This window comes from Rhopalosiphum padi, chromosome 1, assembly GCF_020882245.1.
Source record: "Rhopalosiphum padi isolate XX-2018 chromosome 1, ASM2088224v1, whole genome shotgun sequence".
In the NCBI taxonomy this organism is placed as follows: domain Eukaryota; kingdom Metazoa; phylum Arthropoda; class Insecta; order Hemiptera; family Aphididae; genus Rhopalosiphum; species Rhopalosiphum padi.
Window position 1 is genome coordinate 78764322 of NC_083597.1, and position 15414 is coordinate 78779735.

The 15414-nt window shown below is 27.1% G+C and overlaps 1 protein-coding gene across 3 annotated transcripts in view; it reads left to right on the plus strand.

Moving 5' to 3' along the window:
• Positions 1-13256, plus strand: part of LOC132919612 (protein UXT homolog) — a 64726-nt gene extending 51470 nt beyond the window's left edge. For 2 of the 3 annotated variants that reach the window (XM_060981349.1, XM_060981341.1), the window contains exon 3: positions 12532-13256. In XM_060981349.1, coding sequence (XP_060837332.1) covers positions 12580-13041 — 462 coding nt within the window. In that variant the 5' untranslated portion in view covers positions 12532-12579 and the 3' untranslated portion in view covers positions 13042-13256. Of the gene's footprint in view, positions 1-8375; positions 8475-12531 lie in introns of those variants that run through there. The other variant, XM_060981356.1, reaches the window with a different exon arrangement.
• The last annotated feature ends 2158 nt before the right edge of the window (positions 13257-15414 follow it).

Consider the following 15414-nt stretch of genomic DNA (forward strand, 5'->3'; position numbering starts at 1 on the left):
GTCGTCTCTTTTTAATTTTGAGCATTATACAATTTAATTACAGAAATGTAAATTCAAAGGTGTGCCCAATCTTACTATAATTACTCGGGTATTAAAATACAAATATTATATTATAATTATACTTAATAGTATAGGTAGGTAGGTAAGTACTCAATAATTTAATATATAGTTAAGATATGCAATAAAATTAGTAATTCATGTATTTAATATGAGCAATCACATATCGCAATGAAAATAAACTTATTAATATTCAAAAAAAAAAAGCTTTTAACAAACATAATAATGGTTAAAATTAAATAGAAATACTCATTATACTATTAAATTTTATTTTCGAATCATTAATCAAGATAATTGATGAATAAGGATACATAAAAAGCTATTTATTTATAAATATACATCAACAGCAAGGTTATTAGCGTTTTTTAAGTCTATAAAACATTATAAAATAAATAGTTTTGTATATGTAGTTGTAGTTTAATATAGGTGTAATATTAAATATTGATTCTATAAAATAAATGTAACAAATATAGTAAAAATGAATGATAGTTTAAATTAAATAGTACAGTTCCGATAAATGTAAAAATTTGTGACCAATTTCGATTTTGGTGGATTGTTGCAAGAAATTAACAAAGATTTTATGGAGTATTGGCTCATTTCGGATTCTTTGGTATTTTAGACATTCAATGAAATTATTTTTGACTATATCTGGTGAAGTGAATGAGTCACGAAAAAAGCTTCTATTTACTATAATCACTATAATTGCTAGTTTTTAAAATTGTTAAGGTTTAACACCTCTATAGACTAAACCTTTTCCACATCACATAGAAAAATACAAATTAAAAAGTGATTGAATACTTAGGTACCTACATTAATAAATTATTCATTCAAGGTAATTTAAATATAAGTACATATTTTTACATTTTACAACAGAATTATACTATTTACATTTCTTACTCCAATAGTAAAATAATATGTATCTTATGTTGTCATGTCGTTTCGAGAGATACGTCAAATTACCGAAAATCCCGCATGGTTACCCATACGTCACTCGGTATAACGTTTGACATGATATTTTAACTTTGACAATGCTTCACTTAAAACCTGCCATGTCACGTTGGCCTACTTTTTATTACATTTAATGATTAAACTGAAAAAATTGAACCTCAAAAATGTAACATCATTATACATCACATATGTCGAATTGTCATTGTCAAAACTACAAAACTAATCCTAATGAACAATGTCTTTGTAGAAGTATGTTTTTTTTATTTAAACTAAATAGTATATTGGTAATTAGAATTGTCAGTCCATATGGTTAAATCCCAATAAGTTTTTATGTGTAAAAAAACATTTCACTCACTTTGTCCATATATTATAGTTTGTGAAATATCGAACATTTTCTTTGAGGGATTAATGCTTTAGGAATGTTCAAGCCCCTTTCTTTACCCACCCGTTCTTATAAACGTCAATATAATCATTAATCACTTAAAATGTATACTTATATAAAACGCATTACAGTTAGTTTTTAATGTGTTTAAATATGTATACTACCTACTATTTTCCTCGTATTTTTAATAATCGTGTTGTAAAAAATACTACGTGGTATCTTAAAATCTTGCATTCGTGTTCCTTGACACAATTTATGTGAAATGTGCTTATTGTTGTTGACTTGACATCCATGCGCGTATACTCGGAAGTATACATTTTATTTATTTTTTTCATACTTGCTTCTAATTAACTTTATATTATGTATTTGAACAGATTTTTTTTTATTACAAGACATTTTTTCTTTATTTAGGAACGAATTATGTAACGTATGCATGTTATTATTTTGTTTCTGCTTGTATACTATAGAAACTATAGTATCTTTTAAAATAATGTCCTATTCTATTTATATACATTTTTTACAAACATCAATTCATGATTTTTTCTAAGCCTCTTCATAAAGGGTACGTCTAATGCGATTTGCTGTATTTTGGCATACTTCGCGTTGTTCTCGTTAAAAACCATTATGGCGCCAATGAATGTCGCCACCTGAATAAAACGCTGAGTTTTTGTATATATTTTTAAAGTATAAACAATGTAGCTATTGTCTACAGGTGATTTGTTTTGCCTTTTTTTATGACGTACCTACATAGCTTCTAGAAAAAACAAGCACATATCTTAAAAATAGTTTAGACTCAAAAAATATAAAGGTATTCGTGTATTTAAAAGTAAAATAACTGGTTATTATAAAGTTTGAATATTTAATCTTGTAATGAATTCATAATAGCAATATACTTATAATTATGAACAAAATAGTTTATCTTATAAATTAGTAGTTCTATGTACATTTTGAATAAACAAAAATAATAACTTTAAGTAGGTAGTATTAAACACTGTAATTTACTTATTTTGTAAATACATATATATTTATATGTACATGTATATAAGTATTATAAAGTGGGATAATTTATTATTCAATATTACACAATAAAAAAAAAATATTTAAATTACATTAATGTTTTTTTTATTTTAATTTATTGTTCTATACTTTTAATTTTAAATATGTTCGAAAACTAATAACGCCTATATTAAAGTGATTCATTATTTTGATTTATGACTTATTTAATTTTTTTGTCAAATCGACGATATTACATTTTTGTATAGAATATTGTCAATTTAATTGTGTACATAATATGCTTAAACACGAATACGGAGAATGTTTATTAATTTAAAAAACCTTTTTAATTAAAATTAATCTTAAACGTTTTTGAGAATTTAAGCTCTTAAAGCATTGTTTCAAATATATATGTAAATGTTAAACATATTCACAAGCCACGACATAGATAAAGAAATGAATAATTAATACTATTTAGTATTTAATATTAATGTATACAAATATCTTATATAGGTAACATATTTATATAGCGATAACGTGATTACACGTGGATTATATACAAATTAATTCCTTTATAATTTATTAAGATTGGTATATTGTAATAATAAACAAACTAATTTTATTAAAACTGAATATTATATTGACACAATATAGCGAAATGCCTATATCTATATAACATAAGTTACAGTAAATGTATTAACGTTCAATTTGAGATAAATGTGTACGTTTTAAATGTAAACATAATATTATATACAACATTGAAAATTGGTCGTTCTTTTCATACTCAATTAATTTCAATAAGACGAGAGGGATAATGTACAAAAATTCTACATAGCAATAAAGAAAAAGTTGAAAGTGGAACTTCACATCATTTTTACTATACACCTATAATAATTGATAACAGCGCTCAAAAACTAATAATCGTTGAATTCGGAGATATAATATAGGTATAGTATCATATCGTCCAAAAACTATGTCATAAATGTGTGTGCGTGTTTATAGTTTATACTATATACTATATACGTAATAATAATTACATCACGCGCACAAACGTGAGGTCCCCTGGTCCCGGAAACTTTTTAATGGGTCGTGACAAAAGGGCATAGTTTTTGAAACTAGACACGCGTGCGGTGGCCACACAAAGAAAATCAAGACTTTTAGAAAACGGTGGACCTACTCTCCCTCGCCGCCGCGATCGTCTGTCGCAGACCAATTCAAAATTCTGCTGGAATATTATATATATATTATGAGTAGTACATCGCTAGTTGCTTTTATTCGTTTGGCGCAAAAGGAAAACTTTATTCGGTCCGGCGATGAGAGGAAACTTATTTGGGCCGAGTATAATTCAAACTATTAAAATTGAAGAGTACGAATCGAGTTGTAATTAAAAAAAAAAAAAATTGTTTTATTGTTCGGTGCACGACACGCACTCTCTCCAACCGAATACTGTGACTGTACGCTACGTAAAATTATTATTAACATCATCATCATCATCGTGATTACCTATATAATATGCAAGAGAATAGACCGGTTTTTTTTTTCACAATAGTTTTACATTTTCAAGACACGAACCGAAAATGGGGTTATATTATACAATATAATACTATGCACATGTGTAATATTATAAATTTTATTTTGTAGGTACCCCCCTCCCGCAAACACTACCAAATATTTGATAAAAGTCGAGTCTTTTGTTTTCATGCACGCACGTGATCCCAGTTTACAGACACAATATAATAATATATTACACTAGCGCACACACACCCAAAATATACAGATGCGATTCGTCGCGTGTATAATTATTGATGGTCCCCAGTGTGCTTGCAATTATTATTACACGCGGATATATAGTATAGGTTGTTCGTTATTGTTTTATATCAATAATACGTACGTGTTATAACGAAAAACAGCTGTTGTCGAATAATAATTGTATGGGGCGTGTATCATCGGTGGACCGCGTGATGGACTCGACTTGCGTTTCCGACATGCAGATACAATATAATAATATTGTATAGTATGTCCAATTTTTATTTTTTGTTTTTTTAATATCTGTCGAGAAAATAAAAAAAACCTCCCCCCTCGATTACGGAGTGCGTTTAGAGCGTGGAAACCGTTCGTATTTTTACGACGCTGTGTATTGTATATTATATTTATATATTATATGTTAGTACCTACCACCGTAGTGATAATCGAATTACGCAATATAAAATGAACAGTGTTTAGCAATGCGAAATTGTATACTGAGAAAACGAATCGTTTTTGTTGCGCGGTGTGTATATAATAATAATATACAGACGAATCCTTACGAAAATCGTTACGGATGTGGACGTCCGAATATGCTAGTTAATTTTTTGCATAACAAACAGAATATTATAGATACACGTTTTTCTTTGATTCTATTATTTCAAAATGGTTTTACAAACAATTGAAATTTTTTCAAACTCACATAGGAGAGTAAATTTAATATTATTCATTTATACTTCATATAGGTACTCATATTTTTATGTGATCGTTGTCAATAATAAAATAAATGTTAGACGAGATTAAGTATAAATACTCTTAAAAGATATCATCCGATTTTCGGCTATCTCGCCTATGGCACGAGAGGTGAGTGAAAAACTTTATACGATCCCATACCGTACACTATACAGTTTTTTTAAATTATTTTGTGCATTAATTGATCAGTCTGACAATGTATTTCAACTTTTGGTCATCACACAGAATATTTTGTAGTCGTGTAGATTTTAGATATTTCTCTTTATAGCAATAGCAAAGTTAATTATAATCATACGCTATACTATCGCGACTCGCGAGAAAAATATCGAAAGAAACAAAATCGAGGGATTATGGTAACGATGCAGTTCGTTGTAAAGTATTATTTTGCTATACACATTTGTCATTTATCCCGTAACGTCTAGACACCGAAAAATTTTAATTATTTTTAAATTCTCAAAAATAAAATAGAATAGATTAAAACTGTATTATATTGCTATTGGTAATTACTTCCTATTTTTTTTATTCAATACAATGTCCAATGGTGATTAAAAAACCTATTTATTGACTTAGAATAGGTTTAGAAAAAAATAAATTATTTATTAAGTATCGACAAATACCATGGAATTACACGACATAAGTATATTATAGTAACACTATTGAATATTGTAATTAAAAAGGACAAAAATTTAGTTTTAATATATTTTATTTTAAATTCAAATGTTCTCAGAAGTAGCAACATTTATACACAGAAACTTTATTTCATTCCTGCCTTAAAAATCATTCAAACTCTTTACATTTAACTCTGACAATATTCCAAGCAATTCTACAAGAAGACTAAACATATCGAAATCTAAACTTAATAAAAAAATATATATATGTAATACATATTATGTATATATATATATCACATCAAAAGTATTATTGCTGGTTAATTCCTTTAATTTATATTTTCATATCTAAATAACTAACTATAATCACTATGCTTACTGTATTTACCTAAATTTTATAAATTATATTATAATATAACAATAAATAAGATACTTAATAATAAACTTTTTGAAACCATATATTTTTCATACCTTACATATATTTTTGTGTTGTTTCGCTTAGACCTTTTTCCCTTGGACTTTTTTAAAGTCTACCATCCAAACTAGTAGTTACATTTGGAACTTCAAGAAACGTACTTTAATTTATTAACCGATTTTTAATAGTTATATTGAGTGTGAAATAGGCTGCAGAGTTAACAAATTGTACCTCTATAATATACTGCAGTGTGTTTTATTGCAATAGCTATATGAAGTGATATTAGTAATGTTGTTTTGTTACTCTTTATATCGATGTAAGCGTATTAAAATATTAAAAATTAAATTAACTGAAGGATAACTCATTTCTTACAGTGAATTAATAAATAAAAATAATGAGTATTATCATTTTAATATAAAAGTTGCACACTAAACATCACACCTATTTTCTATTGATAATAATAAATTAATAAATAATAATAATAAATAAAATTAGTATATTGTTATCTCACGTGATTTTTTTTTTATTAAATAGCTGAACAAAATTTGCAATATTTAACCTCAATATTATTGTATTTGAAATTAAAACTAGTTAAACTTAAATTTGTAAGAGTATACTTAATATGTTTATGTTCATGTGAAAATAAGGCCCTGAGAACTTTGTAAATATAATATTTATATTCTTCTCGTTACATTATTTATTTATTTCAAGTAACTAAATTATTTTTTTAGGTATTTGCACACTTGTTATTTTTTGAATTTCCCACTTGGTTTCGATAAATTTCGAAATCTTAATCATAACTAATTACATATTATGTTTATGATTTATATGGCCTTCAAATAGTACATATATTGTACTTTTAATCCGTATAGTTTAGGAATTATGTATATCTACATAATATTATAGTTATAACTTATGATATATTGTTAATGTGGTAATTTTTAAGTATGTGTCTTCTTAATAATATGTAAAACAAAAAAAAAATAGCTATAGATACAATATCTTTTTAGCTAATTTTCATTAATCATTACTAAGACGTAAATTTTATTATATTAATCAATAATGCAACAATAAACAAAATTTATATCGTACTTATGTGTTTGTTTTTAAATTGATCATTATACAGGTATTGTACTCAAACAATACAATTAATGAACACAAATTAATATCTAAAGTTCTTTGATAAAAATTATGATGCCATTTCTAGGGAATGACACTATGGACTTATATAGATTTAGTAAGTAGTTTAAATTGTTTTTGATATAATCTTTCGAGAACTTCAAGTACGTCCTTGAGATGTATTTCGATAGGTATAATATAAATTTCTACTTGAAGTTAATTGACAACTATATTTAAAAACACTTATGAGATAAAAATGTTTACTATTTTTGTAAATTACCATAGCCATTTCGTCATTTATATATCTATATTAGGTACATAATTTAATAACAATAATAAATAATATTTTATTAATATATAATAATGTATGTACTTATTATGATATTATATATAATTATTAATTACTCTAATGTTTACATGCCATAATATGACACATATTATAATATTATAATCGATAAGATAAGCGAAATAATGATCTTAATAAAATTTAAACACAAATCAACTTTACTGAACAAAATCTTAAAAACGGAAATAAATAATACACTATAAGTAAATTAAACACGGGTATTTTTTATTGGAAAATTGATTTCTGTATTCTTTTGTAACTTGCATTTCTAACAAATCAAATGAATCATCCAAAAACAACAGTTTTTAGTTATCTTTATCTTATATAAATAGATAGATAAAAGCTTCTAACAAGATCCAATAAAATAATGTTTCCGACGAACAAATCACGAGTTCGAGTTTCCAAAATGTTCGTTTGAAGTATAATAATATATATCTCCGCAAAACTTTCGTTTACTCTGTAGGTTTTTTTTCCCCTTATTTTATTTTTACGTTAAATTTATAAATTATATCTAAGATTAATGTCCATATACACACATACATGACGTGTAAAATCAAGACGATCTCATTGTAATGTTTTATTTATTTATTTATTTATTTATTTATTTTACGTATAATACTTATATAATATGAAAAACGGCATGTATAGTTATATGCATTTATATGTATCACGAGATACGGGCGGGAGATCTACCGTCGCTGAGACCGACGATAATTGGACACGTTTTTCTCACTGGTATTCGCAATCTCTTTTTCATTCTGCCAATATTACTACCGTAGTCTTGAAAATCGCGCGCACACACACACACACACACACACACATGCTTTACACTTTGAGGGTACAAACGTTCTACTGAACTAACCTCATTAAGTGTATTGCACGCGGTGTTGCGGTCGGGGATGATGGAGTGGGGATAGTAGTACTAGGAAGTTTGTGAGACTTGCTCGGGGACAAAGTCATCGTCGCGGTCGTCTTTATAATTCAATCTGTACACATGTCACATACACACGTACATTTTGTGTACGATGGTGAACGGCGTGATCGGCGATCGAAAAACGAAAACATCTGCACACTATTTTGGGGAAAAAATCGATCTCAAGAGTCAAGACGGTTCGTATTTAAACAATTGACGTTAGTACTATTTTATAATAACAAATAGTACACTGTAAATTCTGACTCTGAAGCAACTCGTTTAAATAATGTATAATGTGTACTACAGCGGTACCTATATCTATTCAGCGTTGTTTATAATTTTATTGCAATGACGTTACTGAGGATAAGTACTTAAATCTTGTGCAAATTGTATAATAATATATGTATTATAACCGTTGTCGAACTTATCTATCTTTCTTTCGATTTATTTCGATATAATAATATACTAATTACCGGTCATCAGGTTAAGTTAACTTGAAGATTGCCTATAGTTGTATAGTTGAATTATACATAATTTTTTAGAAATAATTACTAGGTATTATAAAAATAAAATAAAAACAATATAACTCACAATAAAGATTCCTAGTATCATATTTTCGGCTAATATTATATGCTCTGTAAATGCCGTTAAAAATATAAAAATAAAACAACGCGAATATTCTATGAATAAATCATGATTTTAAGTATGTGTATGATAAATCCTAAAACAGTCAATGTATTTAGTATAAATACATATTTTTCATATCCATTTTCAAAATCACATTAAATGTTAATGTAGTTTTTTTAAAATTATAAATGGGTATTTTCGTTTAAATATATAACACAATACAATTATGTACTACTCGTATATTTTAGTGATGTTGCACAAAATCTTATTATTAAGAATTTTTTTTCGACAACTTTATAATGATCATCTTTAAAATTATTTTGAAATAAAACCAGCTGTGAAGTAAATTGCTTACGGCTTACTGTTTTAAACAATAGTAATTTGTAATTACCTGAAATTGCAATTAAGTATTATAACTGCTAATCACTGTTCAGAAATAACCAAAACTTTTGATTATATTGTTTCTATAATTATCAGTACAGCGGTAACCTCGTTTTAAACCATATAGTATTAATATATATTATCTAAATTGTAAAAAAAACACGATACTGGGATATTTAAATATACCATGTACATATATAAAAATCTCAATTTCAGTGTTCATGAATTAAATTGTATTGCCTTTGTCATATACTTAAGTCGACTTTTATTTATTTATTTATTAAAATTGTAGAAAATATTGTATTAATTGATACATTATTTGATTTAAAATATTTTTTTCTATCTACATACCTACTTACTTATAAAGTTTGTTAAGAATAAAAATGAATTCTAAAAATTCGCTGAATACTTTTAAACTCTATTGCTATTCTTTATTAAATAATGTAATAGTATAATAGAATGGAATTTTTATTAATAATTGTATTTGCGTCATAACAAAAATAATTTTTCATTCTCTTTTAATGCAATATATTATATAGTATTTCTTTTGAAAATATTAATTTTTTTTTTTATCAGTTTTGGATTATTTTCCTTTTAAAGTTAATGCCCTACTAATTTAAAAATATTATGTAAGTATAATGATGTATAATGTTCATAAACCTTTATAGAGTAAGTATACTATTATCACGTACAGGCAATCAAAACTTACTACTTAGTTATTGTATAAAACCTTAAGCCATTGTTTTTTTTTTTTTTTTACTAATTACGGTAACAAACAATACCTGATTCAACGTCTAAATTTCATGATAAATACAAAAATTAAATTTTTAAAGAAAAATAGAAACCTTACTTAATATTTAATATATTTAAATTTTTTGCGACGCTTAATTTCTTTATTACGGAGTAGGTATTAAAATACAATTATTCATGTATGCAACTGTATTTTAAATAAAAACAAATCTGATAGGTTATAGTTGTACAATTAAATATGTATATCGAAACGACTAATGACATACTTATTATCAACCTAAGCCATAGAAAATGTACAATTTTCACATATTATAACGTCGTCGTATTTTACATAACGTGTACTATTACATTAAGCACTTATAATATTAAATATCAATACTACATTATCATTATTCATTATATATATTTATATACATGATGTGATGTATAAATAATAAAACTAATAAGAATTAATAGTTAACAAAATAAATCCATTTTACGTTTCTAAGAAAAAGGTAATGTAGGTAGAAAACCAATTATAAATGCATGAATTATTGTTAATAACAGTTGTGTTGATTAGGAACTTGGTATTTTATTTATAAATATATGTTAGTAATACTTAATTAATGTGTTAAAACTTGGAACATAGACACATTTCGTGTTATTTAAATTAAAGCCCAAGGCTTTCTGGCTTGATAAAAAGTATTTCGAAAGTTAACATTGAATTCATATTTTTATTTTTATTATTAAATACCATGATTAATAAAATTAAATATTTTAACTTATTTTTTATTTATAAATTTTATGTTTTTTATTCTTTAAGGCTTTTTCTTTTAAGGCTATTTATTATTTAAATCAAAAACCAAATATATGTACCTATTTAAATTTAAATTTGCTATGGTTTTTGATTTTATTTTTACTTGGTTATTAAGTACAAGTAAGAAGTTACATTTAATATTCGCGCTTAAATTATGAGAAAGTTAATTACAAATATTAATTGGTATAAATATAGAAGAAAACCTCTAAAACCACTTACTATAACATAATTAAATTTAATACATTCTTTGATTTACTGTTTATTTAGCCAACATTTTTATTTATGTTTATATAATAATAATATCAAGTTAAATATTGGATATTAATATTAAATTATATATTATATTAATAAAACATTAAGTATTTAATTCGAAAACATTTGAAAAAATGTAAACTTGCACTTACTTATATAGTTTGATACTAAAACATATTTATTTTTAATTTAAAAATGTTTGGATGGATTTATGAAAAATACAAACATTTTTTTGTATTAAACTCAAAAACTCAAAAACTACGAAAACATATTCCAGTTGTCCGCACATTTTTTTTAATTTCTAATAAACAAATACATTCAAACTTCTTGTAGCAACTTATTATTTGATTTTTCACATAAATCCGATTCATATGGCGAGCGTAGACGAACATGTTGTTGAATAATGCTGTTAATGACTGATTCATTTTAACAACGTACATAATGTGCTACCAGAAAAATATAAAACGAAAAATAATGTTAAGTTTATTATTTGAACTTCGAAGGTTACGAATTCAATATGAATTTAAAGTCACACGATTATTATAAACTTTTTTTTTCATATTTTCAATAATATTATTTTTGTATTTGAATAACACGTGATCTCGAAATCGTCTAAGAACTGCGATAAAAGTAGCTTTTTGGCAGAGGTTTCTCCGCGCCTGCACATTCAAGATTTTCCAGTACTGTCCGCAGATACAAATACAAATTATTGCATTTTTCAAGTTCAAACGATTTATAGTGTAACGTCCAGTATAGGGCCGATGGCCGATGCATATAATTATTTAATAATACGTGTACTTTTATAAGTTATACAAGTTTTAACTATATTATAAGGACGCTTTGGTGACGGGAAAAACATCGAAAACGCATTATACGTGGACTTACTTTTCACGTATACCTATAACCTATATTATGTCGAAATCAGAATACACATCCTCAATATGGAAATACGAGTTCGGGACTCTTCTTATCACCTAAATATATTTCGCAGATTAATCGGTTGTGCTGTATCGATTTCCGGTCGTGAATATACATAGGTTCAATGTAAGAAAAGTAAATCCATCCAGCCTACAAGACAATGGTGTAGTAAAAATTATTTTAAAGTAATTTAATATGCAGACTCGTTTTATCATTAATTTTTGTATACATATTATAAAAAATGTTTGTACATATTTATTTTAAAAGTAAAAAAAAACATAGGTCATAGAGGTCCAGCAAAACCAATTACTAGTTTATCAGCTATCGTTGATTTGAAGAAAAAAAATTCATAGGGATTTAAACTTCCTGCATTATAACCTCCCTGTATTATTATTTTGTATATGATGGATGGGCTTGTTACGATCTTGGGAAGTTTATAGTTTATCCCCTAGCTTTTAGTTTTTCAAAAATAAGTACAAAAAACTTCATTATAGTTATTTAATTTAACTATTTGATTAAATATGTTTCAGGTAAAAAAAGATAAAAAAGAACTAAAACCGTGAAAAAAAAATAAAAATATGTCGTCTTCTCCATTGTCATGGTCGAAAGCGGAATCGGTAGAGGCAAAGGTGGCCAAGTTCGAGATGTTCATCAACGATGTCCTCAAGGACAGCCTAAAGCAGATCTCTACCGCTCTGGATGTGATCAACGAACAAATTGCGGAACTGGAAGACGTGCGCAATACCGTGGAGACAATGAGTCGGTTAGCGTGCGAACTTCCAGCCGGCAAGCCATTGAAGACTCGTGTCAATGTGGGGTGCGATTTCTTCATGCAGGCCAACGCGGACGTCCGGACGTTCTTGGTATGCGTGGGTTTGGGCTATTATGTTGAGTACTCCAAGGACGAGACACTGGCGCATGTTCAGATCCGAACCAAGTTGCTCAAGGAACGGGCGGATGAGCTCCGCGACAAGGGGGCCCGAGTACGAGCTCAAATCACCCTGGCCCTGCACTGCATACAGGAAGTGCAAGGCTTATAGTGATAATATAGTTAATGCATGCAGGCAGCCATATTTTAAAAAGCTACAGCGATCGACTGATGCATATAAGTAATGGCAGCTATACTGAATATGCATACATTAACGAAGCTATACTAATTGTCGCTTCGTTATATTTTTAAAATGTCATTCAAATGAAATATTTAATATTGTATAGGTACATTTTTTTTCATTATAATATATTTTTTGAATCGTGATTTTTGAATTTTTTTTATAATTCTATTACTTGCCGGATATCCGCTTTTTTGTCTCCATGCGACAGCTGCGAAACCGCCAAAAAATTTAATTTGTGACACGTGAGTTCCATATTATGTAGGGTGGCCCAAAATTATAATTTTATAATTTTCTGACAAATTAATATTTATAAAATAATGTAATATTTGTTTTGTATAATAAATTAAAATCCACGGATGCTTATATAATAATTTATAAGAAAAAAGTTTTAAAAAAAATTATAGTAAAACTCTAATTATATAAAAATGGATATATTTAAGAATCAATTTTTAATTAAAAAAATTATCATAGCAGATCGAATGGATTATAATTTAGTATATTGTACATGCACGAATGTACAATATAATATTTTAAATCATTACGATTATACTATAAAATATATTATATAATTAATATTATCATTGATTATAAATAGTACTATTTATAATCAATGATATTATACGTATATCCATTATTCAAACACTGTATTAAAATTTAAAAGTATTATATATATAGTATGATGTATTATATAATATGTGTTGAGGGTGGATCCTAGTCAGCTTTTCGCTCAATTGATGACAAATTGTACAAACACATATTAACAAGACTTTAAGAACTATACTTATATTTTCTGAAGGGCGTTTCTAAAAAATAATGAATTGGAAGTATAAAAAAAAAAAACACGCACTGTAATTTTGTTACTTTAAATTGAGTATACGGCCAGCCGTGAATTGGTTGCATACAAAATGTTTGCTTAATTATTTTTAAACTTTTGCTGATACAAATATGATAAAACGGTTAAACAATTTTCCTTTATAGTTTATGGACTACCCTGGATTTATATAATGAATAAAATACACTGTTTATACATATACAACTCAAAATATATTTGAACTAGTATGTATAACATATATAATGCAACAACATTTTCATCAGGAATAGTTCTTTTATTTTCTATATAACGATTTCATTCTTGGTCATGTGAGTAATACGATTATGTCTACGATTACACTTTTTATCCAGAAACTATACTCATATATAAACTGTAACGGATCATTAGACAGAAATAAAATACCGAGAGAAATGCGTTTCGAAAAATAATTTATCTTAAAAATTCTCGTTAGTCGTTCATATCTATTTTCTGTGTTAGCCGAACTTTGTTATTTATTACATTTAATGCAGCTGTACACTTACACTATATACAAAATACAAATTAAAACATTATCATACACAGAACTCATAATTAAATACAAATTATGCTTATTGAAATGGTTTACAAAACTGGAAATACAATAAATTAGAATGTTTATCGGAAATTTTTAAGTAATGAATTAAAATATAGTAGTATATATTAATATTATATTTTGTGTAAACTATGCAGGATAAATGTAATTTTAATGGGGATATCGCGATAACAGCACAAGTAGAGAGTAATAAAAATAATTGCCCGGACATTAAATTGAAATTCTTTTGAAGAATATATATTATTGTATGTATATAGTATAATGTGAAGAAAAAAAATCAATTTACCAAGCAAGAAGACCCTTGTTTAACCAGAAGTCGTGGAGCGATTTATCTTGGCCAACAGTTTAGCAATGCAAAAAATAATGATAATAATAACAAAAGAAACAGCCGTCGGTATTTCGTATTGGTTTTTTTAACCTTTAAACCGTATACGAAATGGGTGTGGGTTACCTATTGATGGTAAGAAGAAAGTAAATAAATGTTTGGCGACCGATTTCCGATAGGAAAACCGGTAATCGACGATACTAACAATCTTTTACACACTCGTCATTGTCGTATATTATATAGGTATAAATGCATTAACATTTCGTATAGAAAGTCTCCACGAGGGGTGTCGGACGTGTGTGCGCAGCGAATTGTGTGCCAACGGGTGCGGCAAAATGCACTCGGTGGTTGTGACGATGGGAAACTTTGTCCGGTCGTCTATAAGAATCGCGTTTGCCGTAAGTACATGTACATAATGTAAATAATAAATGCACCGGTGGCGGCAGTACACACCTCTGGGACGGGATTTAGGGTTCCCCGTGCGCAGAGACACGCTTAAAATTTCGATTTGACAGTTGAATGGGGTCGGGGCGACGCTGCAAAGACACGCCGGTCACTTTAATCAGGTTTTAC